We start from the raw sequence: 13,902 nt of genomic DNA, 5'->3' as shown, positions 1-13,902 counted from the left end.
CACCCTCGCCCTTTGTCTCTCCCCTGCAAACACCCCCTTTGCCAGACCCGTCCTCGCCGCTAACATTACCGCTGAACACACATCGGCTGGAAGACCCCCCCCCGCCACCGTCACCCCTGCTGTCACACTCACCTGGACACCTCCAGTTCACCAGTACAGTTGGTGAGTGCTTCCTGGAAAAACACGCCCTTGCCTTTCAGTTTCCTTCCCCAATCGCCTCCTGCTTTAGTTTTAAGGAGGAAGGCGGTTCACCAGAGCCCCGATGCCTTGTTGATGCCGCTGTAGAAAGGCCGCCCAGCCTGACTTTCAGCCCTGGAGGCACACAGTCCCTGGAGGTTGGTGCAGGAAGCCCTGGAGGCACACAGTCCCTAGACTGTGGGACCATGACGTCACAGTTGGACTTGGTCGATGCGGCGGTGCAGACGGCCTCTCCTCGTGGCTCCTGGTGGAACCTGAGGAGGAACATCTCCTCCTCCCACATGGACTCCCACTCCATCTTGGGCTCACCGCCTGGGTCATGGCTGAACCTGAGGTTCTCACAGGGGTCCAACTCCAACCTGGTATCACCTTCATCCAGCATGTTCCCGCTAGACAACGCTGAGGAGGCTGGCCCAATGCACATGGTCAGCTCTCCTTCCTTTCACCCCCTGGTGAGAAGGAGGTCCTGTCTGAAGGTGGAGGGAGGGGAGCTTGGGAGGAGGAGCAGCATGAAGCAGGTGCAGTGGGACGAGGATGGGATGACGTGGGATGTGTATGGAGCATCCCTGGACCCCCAGGAGCTGACCACAGCCATCCAGAAACATCTGGAAGTCCAGAGCATCAACAGTCCCCAAACACCAAAACACGAGTCAAAGGAAAAGACTAAAGCAGCAGAGAATCCTCCCATAGCAAACATAGTGAAGGTTGTGGTCCCAGAACCTCCAGTGATGGTTGATATGGTAACCTCTATGGTGGAGAGTGAGAGTGAGGTGCGGCCAGAGGCAGAGGGGGAGAGGGAGTTGGAGAAAGAGGGAGGTAATAAGAGGGAAATGGCAGAAGGTGCGTGTATAAACAGCAAGGCAGAGGGCGATATAGAGACAAATGATGGTGAAGGAGAGGAAGTATATGGAGAGGAGGGTGCAAGACATCGTAAGTCATCCGCTGGTGGGAGTAGACACAGCCAGAAGAAGAAGAGTGTGATAAGGTCATTGCGGCCTGGGTGGTGTGGGGGCTCCAACAAAACCAACAACTGATGACTTTTAGATCCACAGCTGATCAAGTCCTCAGTTTTGCACTAATGGAACTCTGAATGAAGAGTGAATGAACACTGGGAAAAGTTGTATCAATGTGGTTTATATATTAAAAAAAAACTGTTGTGGTCTAAACTTTTTGTTTTTTACCTGAAGAATTTGGTAAATGGATAGGTATGCGTCGATGTGGGATAATTGGTTCTTCACCTCTTTATGATCTGTTGTTAGATACAAAACATCTTGTAGAATTCAGGTGAAGATCAGGAGTTAAATGGACCAGACTACGCCAATGAGGTGATACAACAGTGAGTTGCATGAATGTACAATAAACCCAAAGTTAAGTTTTGTGTGTCTGTCTGTTTCAACACCATGTTTCTGTTTAGGGGGGTTATGATGGATGCTTGCACATGAGGAAAACACAATGGAAAGGGTTCATAACAGCATTGATGCTGTAATATTACTAATACTGTTCCAGATCAAACAAAACCTAGATGACTGGCCTGACAGCCACATGTAAATATTTGGTTTGACAAGCAACCATTGCAATTGCATGCTTATCTTGTAGTTCCCTGTGCAGTCGACAACCCCACCACCCCCCACAAAAAACAAAACAAAATAAATCGCCCTCACTGACTTACCAGACTCACTCTGCTCATTCACTGCAGGAAAACATACACCGAGTCCAGGGTAAACTTGGTGAACCATGGTGGTGGTATGACCATTTGGGCACTGCTGTTCAGATGAGCGGGCACATTCTCTCTCATTGACCACAGAAAAAAAACACCCACTCACTAGCTGCTTCCACTGCAGTTATTGTTGTCATATATTACAAACAACATAGATATGGACGAGACAACACAGATGTGTGGGGGTGGGGGTGCTCTCTCAGACTCTTGCTTATATCTTCTTCATTCATTACCCTGGGCTCTTACTTGAGGATGTTGATCTCTCTGTCTCTCTCATTCACCTCCTCCTTCCTTCTACTCCCAGCTTTGATTCTTCCATATGAATATGAATATAAACCACCTTCAGGTCAGACTGACGTGCAGGTATCACACAGCTTTTCCACTGAGTCATGTTTGTACAGGATGAAGTGAATGGGGATCTGAGTTGTCAGAGTTTAAGGTCATACGCAGGTCACTAAGTCACGTGACACGATGCCCATGATACTGGATGAGGTGACTCTGTTTGTCTGTGTACAATGCTGTATTGCCTTTGTCCTACATACATGCTGCAGTGTATATGAGCAGTGAACATATATGTATGTACTGTATGTGTATGTGAAAGTGCTGATGGGACTCCCCCCGAATCCACTCTCTCAGTGGCAGTGGAAGCCCATAGCTACAGGAGAACAATCCAGCGCGCGGCCTTTGTCGTGGCCCCACCCATTGTCACCGGAGGTGTGTGTGAGTGCGTGTTGTGTGTCATGTGCTTCCTGCCTTGCTATAAATAGCGCGGGACGTGTGCCGGACGGCGATTCTGAGGAAGACGATGGCTGTTCCAGGACTGCCGCCACTGCTGCTGCTGCTGCTGCTGAGCCAGGCGGCCCTGCCTGCAGCCGCATACACACTGACGCCCGGACGCCAGCCACAGCACAAAGTCCTCCACCTGGGTGAGGGGAAACACAACACTTGGAATATACGAGAAAACCTGCCTCCACATAGCAAGGATCCTAGACACTGCTATTACTTTCCTAGCATCTTGACATTTTTGTTATTTCAATGTTTCCTCTGTGAGTATCTGTTCTATGCTCTTTTCTCCTAGACTGGCCTAAGGACTGTGGCATGGCCCACTACAAGCCCAACATGGCCGAGAGGATTGTGTCTGGGAACGAGGCCAGACCTCACTCCTGGCCATGGCAGGTCTCACTACAGGTATATCTGTCTTTCTATTGAAGTTCAGTGGATCAGTGCTTCTTAAAATGTTTCATGCTTATAGGCACCCTTCATCCTTATAGGCACCCTTCATCCTTATAGGCACCCTTCATCCTTATAGGCACCCTTCATCCTTATAGGCAGCCTTCAGCAACAATTCAGTGACAATCCAAGGGATACCAAATGATTGATTGCTTGACCCTGGTATACTTGTGTCTGTACAGGAAGACGCAAACACAATTTAGTGCTGGACTTAAACCAAATTCTGTTCCATAAAGGCAAATGTCCTATACTTCATCAACACCTATCTCTAAACTGATATTTTGTATCAAAAGCTCAAACGTTTGCTTTCTTTTCTTTTTAATACATTTTTTTGTAAATAAATTCCAATCAGGTAGTAAGTAATTCAGTCTTACTTGGTACAGTTGTGAAACACGACAAAAATCAAGTTGTTTAAATCCTCTGCAGATGGAAGGAAAGGTTATCAATGCTTTTGACTCATCTCATGACAACTGTAGCTCTTTCCGCCTCAGTCAGAAATCACTTTTAAACTGGTTCCAAACGAAAAGACCCGATGAGACCAATTTGAATAGATGTAGAACCGATTTTAAGATTTCACTGATCCTGTTTCAAGCATGAGTAGATCTGGCCCCTACCTACATTACATTACAGACCTTGTAGCCCTTTATGAGCTGGAATTTGGAGTTGAAACCCACTGGACTATTTGATGGATAGAGGAGCGATCAGTTGATGAAATGGTCATTATAGCAGCTCACTCAATAGGCTAGTCAAGCACAGAGGCTGATCAAACACTGAAAGCCGGGTGTATTCCTGCAGGGAATTGTGGCTGGTGTGCTGTAATACTAAGGTGTCCAGCAACACTGTCAGGGACACTGCAGTTCCGGGGCAAGCCCCAAGGGGCAATATCTGTTTCTGGGAGAGATATATGGTTGTGAAATTATCTTAAATACCTGCAATCATTGAGGAGGTGGTCTGATCTCTCTCCTAGGTTCGTCCCAGGGGCAGCAAACACTACATCCATGTCTGTGGAGGAACTCTCATCCACAAGAACTGGGTCCTTACTGCTGCTCACTGTTTCCAAAAGTAATCCACACAAACACACACACAAAAACACACATTGTTCAAACATGGGTTATGCTGATGATGTTATTATCATGATGCAAGGCTCCTCTTGAATTGCCTGTGTATCTGTCAGGGGTAAAGCCGAGGACGCTGGCAGCTGGAGGATTGTCCTGGGCAAGCACAAGCTGAAGCGTTCAGAGACACCAGAGAGGGTTTTCCCAGTGAGGCGAATCTACCGCCACGAGCATTTCCGTTACCCCACGCACAGCGAGCTGGACTACGACATCGCTCTGGTGAAAGCCGCCACAGATATTGTCCCTTCCAACTTCATCCGCTACGCCTGCCTGCCGCGCAAGCAGATCAGCCTCAAACCAGGGCATTACTGCTGGGTGACTGGCTGGGGAGACACCCGGGGTGAGTGTGGGGTGTGGGATTGGCAAGTGGGTTTTAGAAAGATGGGAGAAAGGGTGGTGTGTGAAAGATCAGAGTGTTGGGAGGAGGACTGAAGGAGAGGGGGCATAAGGATCAGGGGAGGGGGAAAAAAACACTGGGAGAAGCAACAGAAATCAATGACGCCACAAGAGTTGTGTTATTTGAATGTTGTCACATTTCAGGTGGGAAGGAGAATGTTTCTCTGGCTGAGGCTCTGAATCAAGCACGTCTGCCTATCATTGACTTCAAGACCTGCCGGCAGAAGAAGTTCTGGGGCGACCGCGTCCGAGACTCCATGATCTGCGCTGGGTTCAGAGACACCGAGGGTCCGCCCGCTGCATGCCAGGTAGGACAGTAATATATTACTAAAGTAATGTATGATGTAATATATTACTTTTCACCAGTAAATAGTGTAACAAATTACAATTTACAAAAGAGTAATAATATTATAGTTACTAATCCAAGTAACAAAGTTACTGCATTACCTTCTCCAGCGCTATTATTAAGAACAGAAGTGGTTTAAAAAAAATTGTGTCTCGTCATCACTTTGAGCCAGGTGTGCTCTTAATCAAGCAGGTAACTTTTATGGATTCATTCATAAGCTGTAAAAAAAGATAGTTTGAGCCTTAGCTGTGCTTACCTGCAAAGTGATTAGGCCTATCAAATGTATACGCACATGCAAATTCTGAATTTTGATGAGAAAGGACACAATTAGCAATTTTGTGGGGTTTAACGGAAGAGTAGTGTAACGAATTACTGTTGGCAGGGGGTAATAAGTAAAGTAATATTACTACTTTTGAAAAGTGTAACACACACCTTAGCTGATAGCATGAACATTGATTTCATGACGAATGGATTGATGAATGACTGGATAGACGATGGAGACTGCATTGAACTGTTCGTCACTGTCATAACCCTCGTCTCCCTCCTGTCCCAGGGTGACTCCGGTGGTCCTCTGCTGTGCCAGATGGGGCGGGACCGCTGGGAGGTGCACGGCGTGGTGAGCTTCGGTCCCATTGGCTGCACTGTGGAAAACAAGCCCAGCGTCTTCACCCGCACCGCCGCCTACATCCCCTGGATCGAGGCCACACGCATCAGGGACTTCTTCCTGCACTGAGCACACCACCTCATCCAGTGCTGACAGCAAACATAAGCAGTGCTCTGTTCTCCGTCACCTCTTGGATCCACCTCTTTGTCTGAAAGTCTCACAGCGCCCACTCATGAATGTGCCCGTTTCCTTTTGGACTACACTTTCACCATTTCTGCATTAGCCTATCCCTCACAGGTCTGGGGTGAGACACATTTCTAATGTAAATACATGTTTCTAGTGACATCATTGTGTTCTAACAATATGTACACTATATATTGCAAAACATACTATGTACTACTCTGGTTTAGAATAAAAGTATAGAATTATACTAGAGTACTACACAGTATATAGAGCTACACTGACATAAAGTTGACCTTCCTCTCTTTCATGAGTGGACTTTCAAAACACTATTCCAGACCATCTAGTTTACACCTATAGTCTACACTTGTGCAATAAAATTGGTTAAAGCAAAATCCGCTTGAGTTTTTCCCATTTATTTTTTAATTTATGGTAAAGCGAGTTTGATGGGGACAAAAATACAGCACAGACTTCCAGTACAGTTTTACAGTTGGAAAATATTACCCACTGTAGATGCGTTGCAATAAATACATGACTATAGTAGAAGTGACTGTAAGGCCTTGGTGTGTGTTGGCCAGTCTCTTTGCTCTGGCCATCCGAGGTCAGGAGACAGAGGAACGATGAGCGACGGGTTCTAGTGGCTCAGACTGACTGAGGGACTCCAGCATGATTCAGCTGGTGAACCACACACACCAGATGTCACAAGTCATCTTACACATCCATATTGGCTCATTTAACCCAAACTTCACAGGTTATTGGGATCATGTCAGCAATGTGACATCATGATTTTAATACCAGTATGTGAGGAGCCGATAAGTGTCCCAGGTAACTTGACCTTTGCTCTTAACATAATGATACACTAAAAGACATTCTACAAAACATCCCCACCCTGCAAAATGAACATGTCAAATATCAGATCAGTGATGGGAATGCCCCGGAGGGTAAAGACGAAGGAAGAGAGGGCCTAGATGTGGAATTCCAAGTCAAATTCAGTCTTGTATTTTCACAACTTCGTTTTCATTTCTCCTGCACCCCGGAATGCTCCTCACCGGGGAAGTGGACAGCGGCTATGGAGGGGCCCGGGATCTGGGGACGAAATCACATTCCCTGGAAAGTACACTGCATTTGACCAGAGTCTAATTCCTCTTAGTGCTGTGGTTAAACGCGGTGCACTTGGTCACGTAAGAAGAGGGAGATCTGGAGATATTTGGCCCTATTTTTGGAGCTGATGGGTGGGAAACTTTAGTACAGCCTGGAGGATGAGGACGAGGACGAGCCAGTGAGGTGGTCCCAGTTGTTGTAGAGAGCGTAAGCACTAGACATGGCTAAACCCACCAGGCCTCCACGGGCCAGACCCCTTAGGCCACCTGGAAACACACAAGAGCAACAAAAAAAGAGTAAATAATGATAAAGCTGTGTGACCATAGCCTCTATGGGTAGGGCTTAAAGCCCAGTTTACACCAAAGATTCACAATGAGGCTGGATGCAACTTGCAACTACTTGCAACCAGCACCTGCGACTTGACAAGCTGAATTGCTGGCAATGCCATCGGTCGGCTGGAGTCGAGGTGAGACGAGCCAGTTTACACCGGTGCAACGGTTTCGTCCCGTTGCGAATCTTTGGTGTAAACTGGGCTTAACGCACCAATTTAGATACTTAGTTACATTGTTTTGACTTTCATGTACTTTCCTATGATTATCTCAACATTCAGGCACATATTGTAATTTGTGGGAAACCATGCCGACAGGACACCAAAGAAAGATAAGATAAATAAGAAAAAAGTATTTGCAAATACTGTTTGAAGCTGAGGTCAGTAATACACGTAGGAACATTATACATAAAATAGTTTTTTTTGGGTACATGGCCAATTCCCCCTAAATTTCCACCCATCTCCTTCTTTTAAATAGCCAGCCTAAGTGAATATTTTTATGATGAGTATGTTATATAGCCTAGACCCTAGGTTATGTGATGAATGAAACAACCGTTATATTTATAATTAGGATAAGAGGAATAGAGAAGACACCTACTGGTTGATTTGAACAGCATCCCAGTGAGCGTCCCAGCAGCCACTGTGTTGATGTCATCTTCTGCTCCTCTGGCCTTCTCTATCACCACGCCAAAAACACTATATAACAAGGCTGAAACATGCACATCGTTTCATCAAAGACAGAAAACATATCAGTGTTACACAACAGTCAAGTCAGTCATCTTCATCATTTCAAAAGAAAATGGAATCAATATGCCTTACATAAAAAGCACAAGTGCACTTGAATAGTATTTCTTTTTAAATAAGAGAACATTTTAAACTGTGTTGGTTAATACGGTATGCTTAATTCCATTATGAGTCAACATTATATACGAGGAATCAGCATGACGTCACTACAACAACAAATCACCGCAAAACACCCGCAACAGCAGCAGTTAACTAGTATGAGTTGTGGCAAACAAATGTTGATATCTCAAAAACTATACATCGCTTATATTTTGACATTTTGAGTAAGAGCAGAAGTAGCTCAAGAGTTTGATGTATAATATACTGTATGCACGTCGTGTTAAAGTTGTTGTGAACTGTCACAGTTTTTAAAATGTACACCGCACTGCTGTGGCTAGAGTGAGCACTCAAGGCTCGCTCCATAGGATCCCATTTCCGTTTCCACCCGGACACGCGGTTTGTTGAGCAAAATGCTGCTCGGCTGATCCCTCGTATTTAGTGACACTATGATGGAGAGAGTGAGAGTTCTTACCAACAGAGCCCAGCGTGTTGGCCCATGAAGCACCCTGCCTCGTCACCATGTTCAGAATCCTGGAGAGAGTGAGGAGGCGTTTAGAGGAGAAGTAGTGAAATACTTATTAATGAAGGACTTTACATAGACTTCATACTCACTGTACGTTACGAGGTTTTGACCATGCCATTTCTCTGGTCTCCTTCAGGCCCATCCGAAAACCATTTAATGTGCCAAATGCAGCTCCTGCAGTCAAAACAAAGAGGGAGAAGGCTAGGTGAAGGCTAGGTGAGAGACATTCTTAATTAAATTAACTTGAAGTTAGTTATTCATAACAACACACAACTCCCATTTCTTCCTGTTTTTGTGTTCCTTATCACATCTTGGACGGTCCTAATATGCAGCAAGTCATAGAAACATTGACTGCGTTTACATGGACTTGAGTATCCCGGTTATGAGGCTTACCCTGGTTTTGATCATATTCAGGATATGGCGTTTACATGGAACACAGAGAAAGCAGGTTATTCATATCCTGTATACATGATAAGTACTAGTATCCCGGTTACTGATTACTGCATGCTATTTGCGCAGGCGCCTGTGATCTTTATTTTCGCTTGTATTGGGTGCATGTGACGTGACGTGACGTCATCCACCTTTTTTGGGCCAAGACTGTGTGGGATTCCCTTGGATTCCGTCTTCACGGTGGTCTGTCCCCATTTGCGCGCTGCTTCTTTTTTTTTCATTTTAATCACAACACTTTCGTCCTGTAGTCTGTATACTACAGACTTGAATAGGTCAGCATTTCGATGCTTTCTCCTATATAAGCTGCCAAGTATTTAATTATTTCATCAGCGAAAGACAAAACTCTGCAAAACTCCCATTTCCTCATCGCTCCAGAAGTGAGACTTTGGCCTGCACAGGTAGTGTGCTGCAGTCAGAAACCAGGATAAGATGTATACATTGGAGATGCACGGGTGAGCTTTTAAGCCATCCTAATCCGCGTGTATGCATGAACCGTCCGCCCGCCATAAATCCGCGCAAATTATTTAATACTATTTATAGATCCGCGCCCGCCATGCACCCGACGCTATAAACGCTATAAAAGGAGCAAACTTACGGTTTCTGCTGCCGTTGGTGAGATCGCTGCAGTCCAAGACTCCAAATAAACTTCCATGCTGTATTATGTCCAGTGCACCACTTGCCCTCATGTAGTTTACTCGGCTAACGCTATAGCTTTAAGTTTAGTTTACTTGATTGCCTCATTGTATGGGAAAATACAAACGCGTCTACTCTTCAAACACGTCTTCAGCGGAGATTCCTTTTTGAGGGTGACGTCATTGACCATATATATGGACGAAAAGTGGAGAGCACATGGCTGAATTGTTTGGTTTACGGCCGTGGGTCCTTTGGGGGATCTACAATAGGCGACTAAGAATGTGCCTGACGAAAAATGTAGCTTAAAATATGTTCATAGACTAGAGAACGTAATTAATATTATTTTTCCTCATTAATGATACATCGTTTCAACCGCCCACAACCCATCCGCTATTAATCAGAATGTTTATTTTTATGATCTGGCCCAGCCGCGGAGCGGGATATCCGCGGTCAGTGCGGTTATAACTGCGGCCCGCGCATCACTAGTATACATGCAGCAGTATCCCGGGTTCTTTCAGAGTAGTCCAGCTAGTATAACCGGGTTTCTCAAAACCGGGATAAGGGCTTATCCAAGTTTCTGAAATCTGGATATGATGTTTACATGCGCAAACACAAAAAGAGGATACTCCAAAACCCTAACAGTAACCGAGATACTCGAGTCCATGTAAACGCAGTCATTGACTTGAAGGAGACTCAGCCTCCATTCTTAATTCTGAGTCTCGAAATAGCACCCCAATATCGCGTTGCAGGCTCTGCTAAAATGGCCTTACATCTTAAATAACGTAGCAATCACGAGGTTGTTATCCGACGCATCTGATAAGCATTGTTCCGAATTATTGCATAGTTTCCTATACCGAGCCGTTATAAACATCTCAGAGGCTGTATTTTCTGTCTTTTCCACTGAAGATTGCCATTGTTCTTCCGCTTCACAGCGGGGAAACAGCGCCATCTCTGCTGTGTCTATGGGTGGAAACCTGTATTACACATCCGGAAGAACAGAAAATACAGGCTCTAAGCACGTTTACAAGGGCTCGGTATTGGAAACTACGGTATGCAATATTTCAGAACACCGATTATCATATGCGTCAGATAACAACCTTGTGCTGAAAGGAAACGCTATTTAAGATGTGAGGCCATTAAGCGGAGCCTGCAACACCATATTGGGGTGCTATGCTACTTCGAGACTCAGAATGACGGCTGAGTCTCGCGTCGAGGCCATAGAGTTGTCTCTTACCTGTGATGCAGCAGCTTCCAATGGTGACAAAAGCCAGTTCCAACCTCCCTCTCGTCTTATTGGCCCCCGTGGGCAGAATGAACTCATCTGTGTCCTGGAACACACCATACAAGACCGTTATAACAGGGAAAATGCATCAAAGAAAACATTTTCAGGGTCTTCAGTGTCGCCTTGAATCAACCATGGCTTACCTGTACCAGGTATCGAGGGTCGACGTTGAGGTAAGGTGAAAGAGGGCTCATTCCAGTCACTGCAATATTACAACACAAATGTCAGCCAACCTATCAAACCAGGGTAGAAAGACCAGTCCTAAAACTCCCAGCACTTATGACATCACTGATGATGTCAGTCATGCAACTGTGATGTCATCAGTCAGTGACATCATCAGTGATGTCACTCAAGCAACTGTATCAGTGATTTATGACCTCATCAGTGATGCCATAGCAGCATGAGCTGTTGAAGACAGAACCATCCTGGCGGATCATTAGCATTAACTATGGGCTCTATGGATGAAGTTAACAGTCCTCCTTCAGGTCCTCAGAGAAGAGTGTTATATTGTTGTGAGCAGTGATGAAGAGGAAGAGTTCCCCACCGTCCTTAACACTGCAGCAAAGTCTTCATTACAGACCAGCAGTCAGGCCAGAGCGACAACAAGGGCGGTCAGCTGTCCGGTGTGTATGGACTCTTACACTGAGATCGTGGCCACCGGCAGGCTGGTGTTGGACAACACTGTAGCCAGTGACGAGGACGTAGTGGACCTGACCTGTGAGCGATCAGAGCCAGCTGCTGTTATTGACCTGACAAACGATAATGACTCAGTGATGGTGCTGGATGAAGTTAACAGTCCCCCTTCAGGTCCTCAGAGCAGAGAGAGTTATCTTTTTGTGAGTAGTGATGAAGAGGAAGAGTTCCACACACCAGGGGCAGTCAGCTGTCCGGTGTGTATGGACTCTTACACTGAGATCGTGAACACCGGCAAGCAGGTGGTTTCTACTACATGTGGGCACGTCTTCTGCAGCCAGTGTATCAGAGACTCTCTGGGCCTATCGCACACCTGTCCGACCTGCTGCAAAAAGCTCACGCCCTGCCAGTACTACCCCCTCTACATCTGAGCTCACTCCACTGGACTCGTTTTAAAAGGTTCAAGTGGGGACGGCAAACGCTGGTCAGTGTGGGCCTGTCTGTACGCGGCAAGCCAAACACCCCTCTGTTTAAAAAGGTTTAGGCTGCTGCTGACACGGTGGAAGTGGTCGGTGAGTTTGGGAATGGGAACGGCCAGAGAAGTTGCATAAGGATGTATTGTGCTGTCAAAATGTTGTAGTGTGTCTGTTGTGTGAAAATAATAATAAAAAAACATATCTGACCCAGTTCAATGTAATATTTCAAGACAGTTAATGTCTTTAGTTCTACAAAGCTGTAATTATTGGACTAGGCTCGCCCTGCAGCTCGGCCTCATCTGCTCTATTGGCATGCGCAGTGCACAATTGCTCAACTTCGCATCACTGATGATATCACACACTGATGACGAGACATTGCAACATCATCAGTGACATCTTGCTCATGATCGCGGACCAAAATCGCAGGCAGAGTCCACTTACCATCAGTAATGACATCACTGATGATGTCATAGACATGATGACATCACAATTGCTCGAGTGACATCACTGATGATGTCATAGACATTGTGACATCAGTGAGTAGTCACACACACATGCTCGCCTATCCTGTGTTTAGTTGAGTTTATTTATTTGTTGGACAGGCGCAGTGGAGATTAAAATATGGTAAAAAGCAAAGAAGGGTCATTTTCATCCGCCGGAGACTTCAGTGTTTCATTGTGGAGAATCTGAGGCCAGAAGTGCACAACAGCTGCTGCAGGAAGTAAACAACAATCACACGCACGCGTATGGTGACAGGATAGTGGAGCAACCAGTTAGGCTGTCACACCGGGTAAGTTAGCTTTGAAGCTAGCTGAAGGTAACGAGGAAACTTTAAGCAGAGCAATGAAGTAACTTACAAGGTACACCGGCGAGCTCTGTGTTGGAGTACTCAGGCGCACTGCCTCCAAACAGATTCCCGAGACCTGCCTTGATTCCTCCCGACCCTCCTGCGTTGTTATCATCCATGGCTGGAAGAGGATTCACCTAGCGAAAAACACCGGAGCAGCTAGCTTAGCCAACCTGGCTAATGTTAGCTAAATAGCTAACTATGTCGAAATACTGACCGCTGGAAAACCCCCAACAAAATGGATCTGAGGCGAGTTACCGGATACACCGCCAGCAATATGTTTTATACTGCCAGTGTTTGTTTTGTCCCCTGAGTCTGATTTGGAAATGAATGTCAGCTTTTCGTTACAGACGCCTGAGCTTGCCTTTCCATCACGCCACTGACCTCCAGCAGCAACACGCTCTGCCGTAAAGCGACTGTCGTCGTGCAACAATTACGTAAAAACACTAATCACGTAAAGTGGAAAAACTGACAAAACGTCGCTTTAAATTCACGAAGAGGATACCATAACGCCTTTACAAATTATAATGGTTGCCTCAAATAATGCATACAACAGCTGGCTTGATGTTAATAAGCCCAGCTATGTTTTGCGACACGTCAAGCCTTCGCCCACAGATCTAGGATCTGTTTATTTTACTCAAGGAAGGACATAATGACAAATTACAAAATAGAAAACTGGCAGACAAGGCAAACGGTGTTTGCTGATTAGTTGGACTTCCTGCTGTGTACACTGGGTGGCAGCAGAGAGCCGACAGAGGACCAGGGGGGTCAAATCGGTCAAATTTTGCTGTCTGTGATACTCCTCAATCCTCATCCATTGCTTGATTTAATTGTCTTGATTTAGTTAGATTTATTTCCAGTCACGAGAGATAGAAGTGGACTTTGCATGATGTTATTTGCATTACTCGAATACCATTCCGGGTTAAAGTAGAACTGTTTAGAAAACTGAATGACCAAATATGATAAAATGATAAAATACCAAATAACTGCCATATTATGA

General features: G+C 45.6%; 3 protein-coding genes across 3 annotated transcripts in view; 2 read left to right on the top strand and 1 right to left on the bottom strand.

Annotated features, from left to right (window-relative positions):
* grin2cb (glutamate receptor, ionotropic, N-methyl D-aspartate 2Cb) overlaps positions 1 to 13,902 on the top strand; it is a gene marked incomplete at both ends in the record, with an annotated part of 353,829 nt that overhangs the window by 165,468 nt on the left and 174,459 nt on the right. The window lies entirely within an intron of this gene.
* Positions 2,721 to 5,735, top strand: LOC310774434 (elastase-1; the record flags this gene model as incomplete). The annotated part of the gene is made up of 6 exons (XM_083634506.1): positions 2,721 to 2,841; positions 2,994 to 3,103; positions 4,113 to 4,207; positions 4,320 to 4,600; positions 4,801 to 4,964; positions 5,556 to 5,735. The coding sequence occupies 6 exons, from the start codon at positions 2,721 to 2,723 to the stop codon at positions 5,733 to 5,735; spliced, it is 951 nt and encodes a 316-aa protein (XP_083490632.1).
* On the bottom strand, positions 6,203 to 13,267 carry timm23a (translocase of inner mitochondrial membrane 23 homolog a (yeast)). The gene is made up of 8 exons (XM_083634531.1): positions 13,161 to 13,267; positions 12,913 to 13,039; positions 11,090 to 11,148; positions 10,899 to 10,992; positions 8,671 to 8,755; positions 8,531 to 8,589; positions 7,814 to 7,924; positions 6,203 to 7,153 (listed from the first exon to the last, which is right to left on the bottom strand). Exons 2-8 carry the CDS (start codon positions 13,019 to 13,021, stop codon positions 7,029 to 7,031), a joined length of 642 nt encoding a protein of 213 aa, XP_083490657.1. The 5' UTR covers positions 13,022 to 13,039; positions 13,161 to 13,267; the 3' UTR covers positions 6,203 to 7,028.

Source organism: Poromitra crassiceps, assembly GCF_964638095.1.
Source record: "Poromitra crassiceps genome assembly, chromosome: 4".
Lineage (NCBI taxonomy): Eukaryota > Metazoa > Chordata > Actinopteri > Beryciformes > Melamphaidae > Poromitra > Poromitra crassiceps.
Note: the sequence above shows the minus strand (reverse complement) of the source record. Positions and strands in the feature narration are given on the sequence as shown.

Excerpts from the sequence above, each read along its gene's own strand:
- timm23a (XM_083634531.1), bottom strand. The coding sequence starts at position 13,021 with ATGGATGATAACAACGCAGGAGGGTCGGGAGGAATCAAGGCAGGTCTC. Across the intron at positions 11,149-12,912 it reads AGAGCTCGCCGGTGTACCTT|TGACTGGAATGAGCCCTCTT; the intron begins GTAAGTTACTTC and ends GTAATATTGCAG. Across the intron at positions 10,993-11,089 it reads ACCCTCGATACCTGGTACAG|GACACAGATGAGTTCATTCT; the intron begins GTAAGCCATGGT and ends GGTGTGTTCCAG.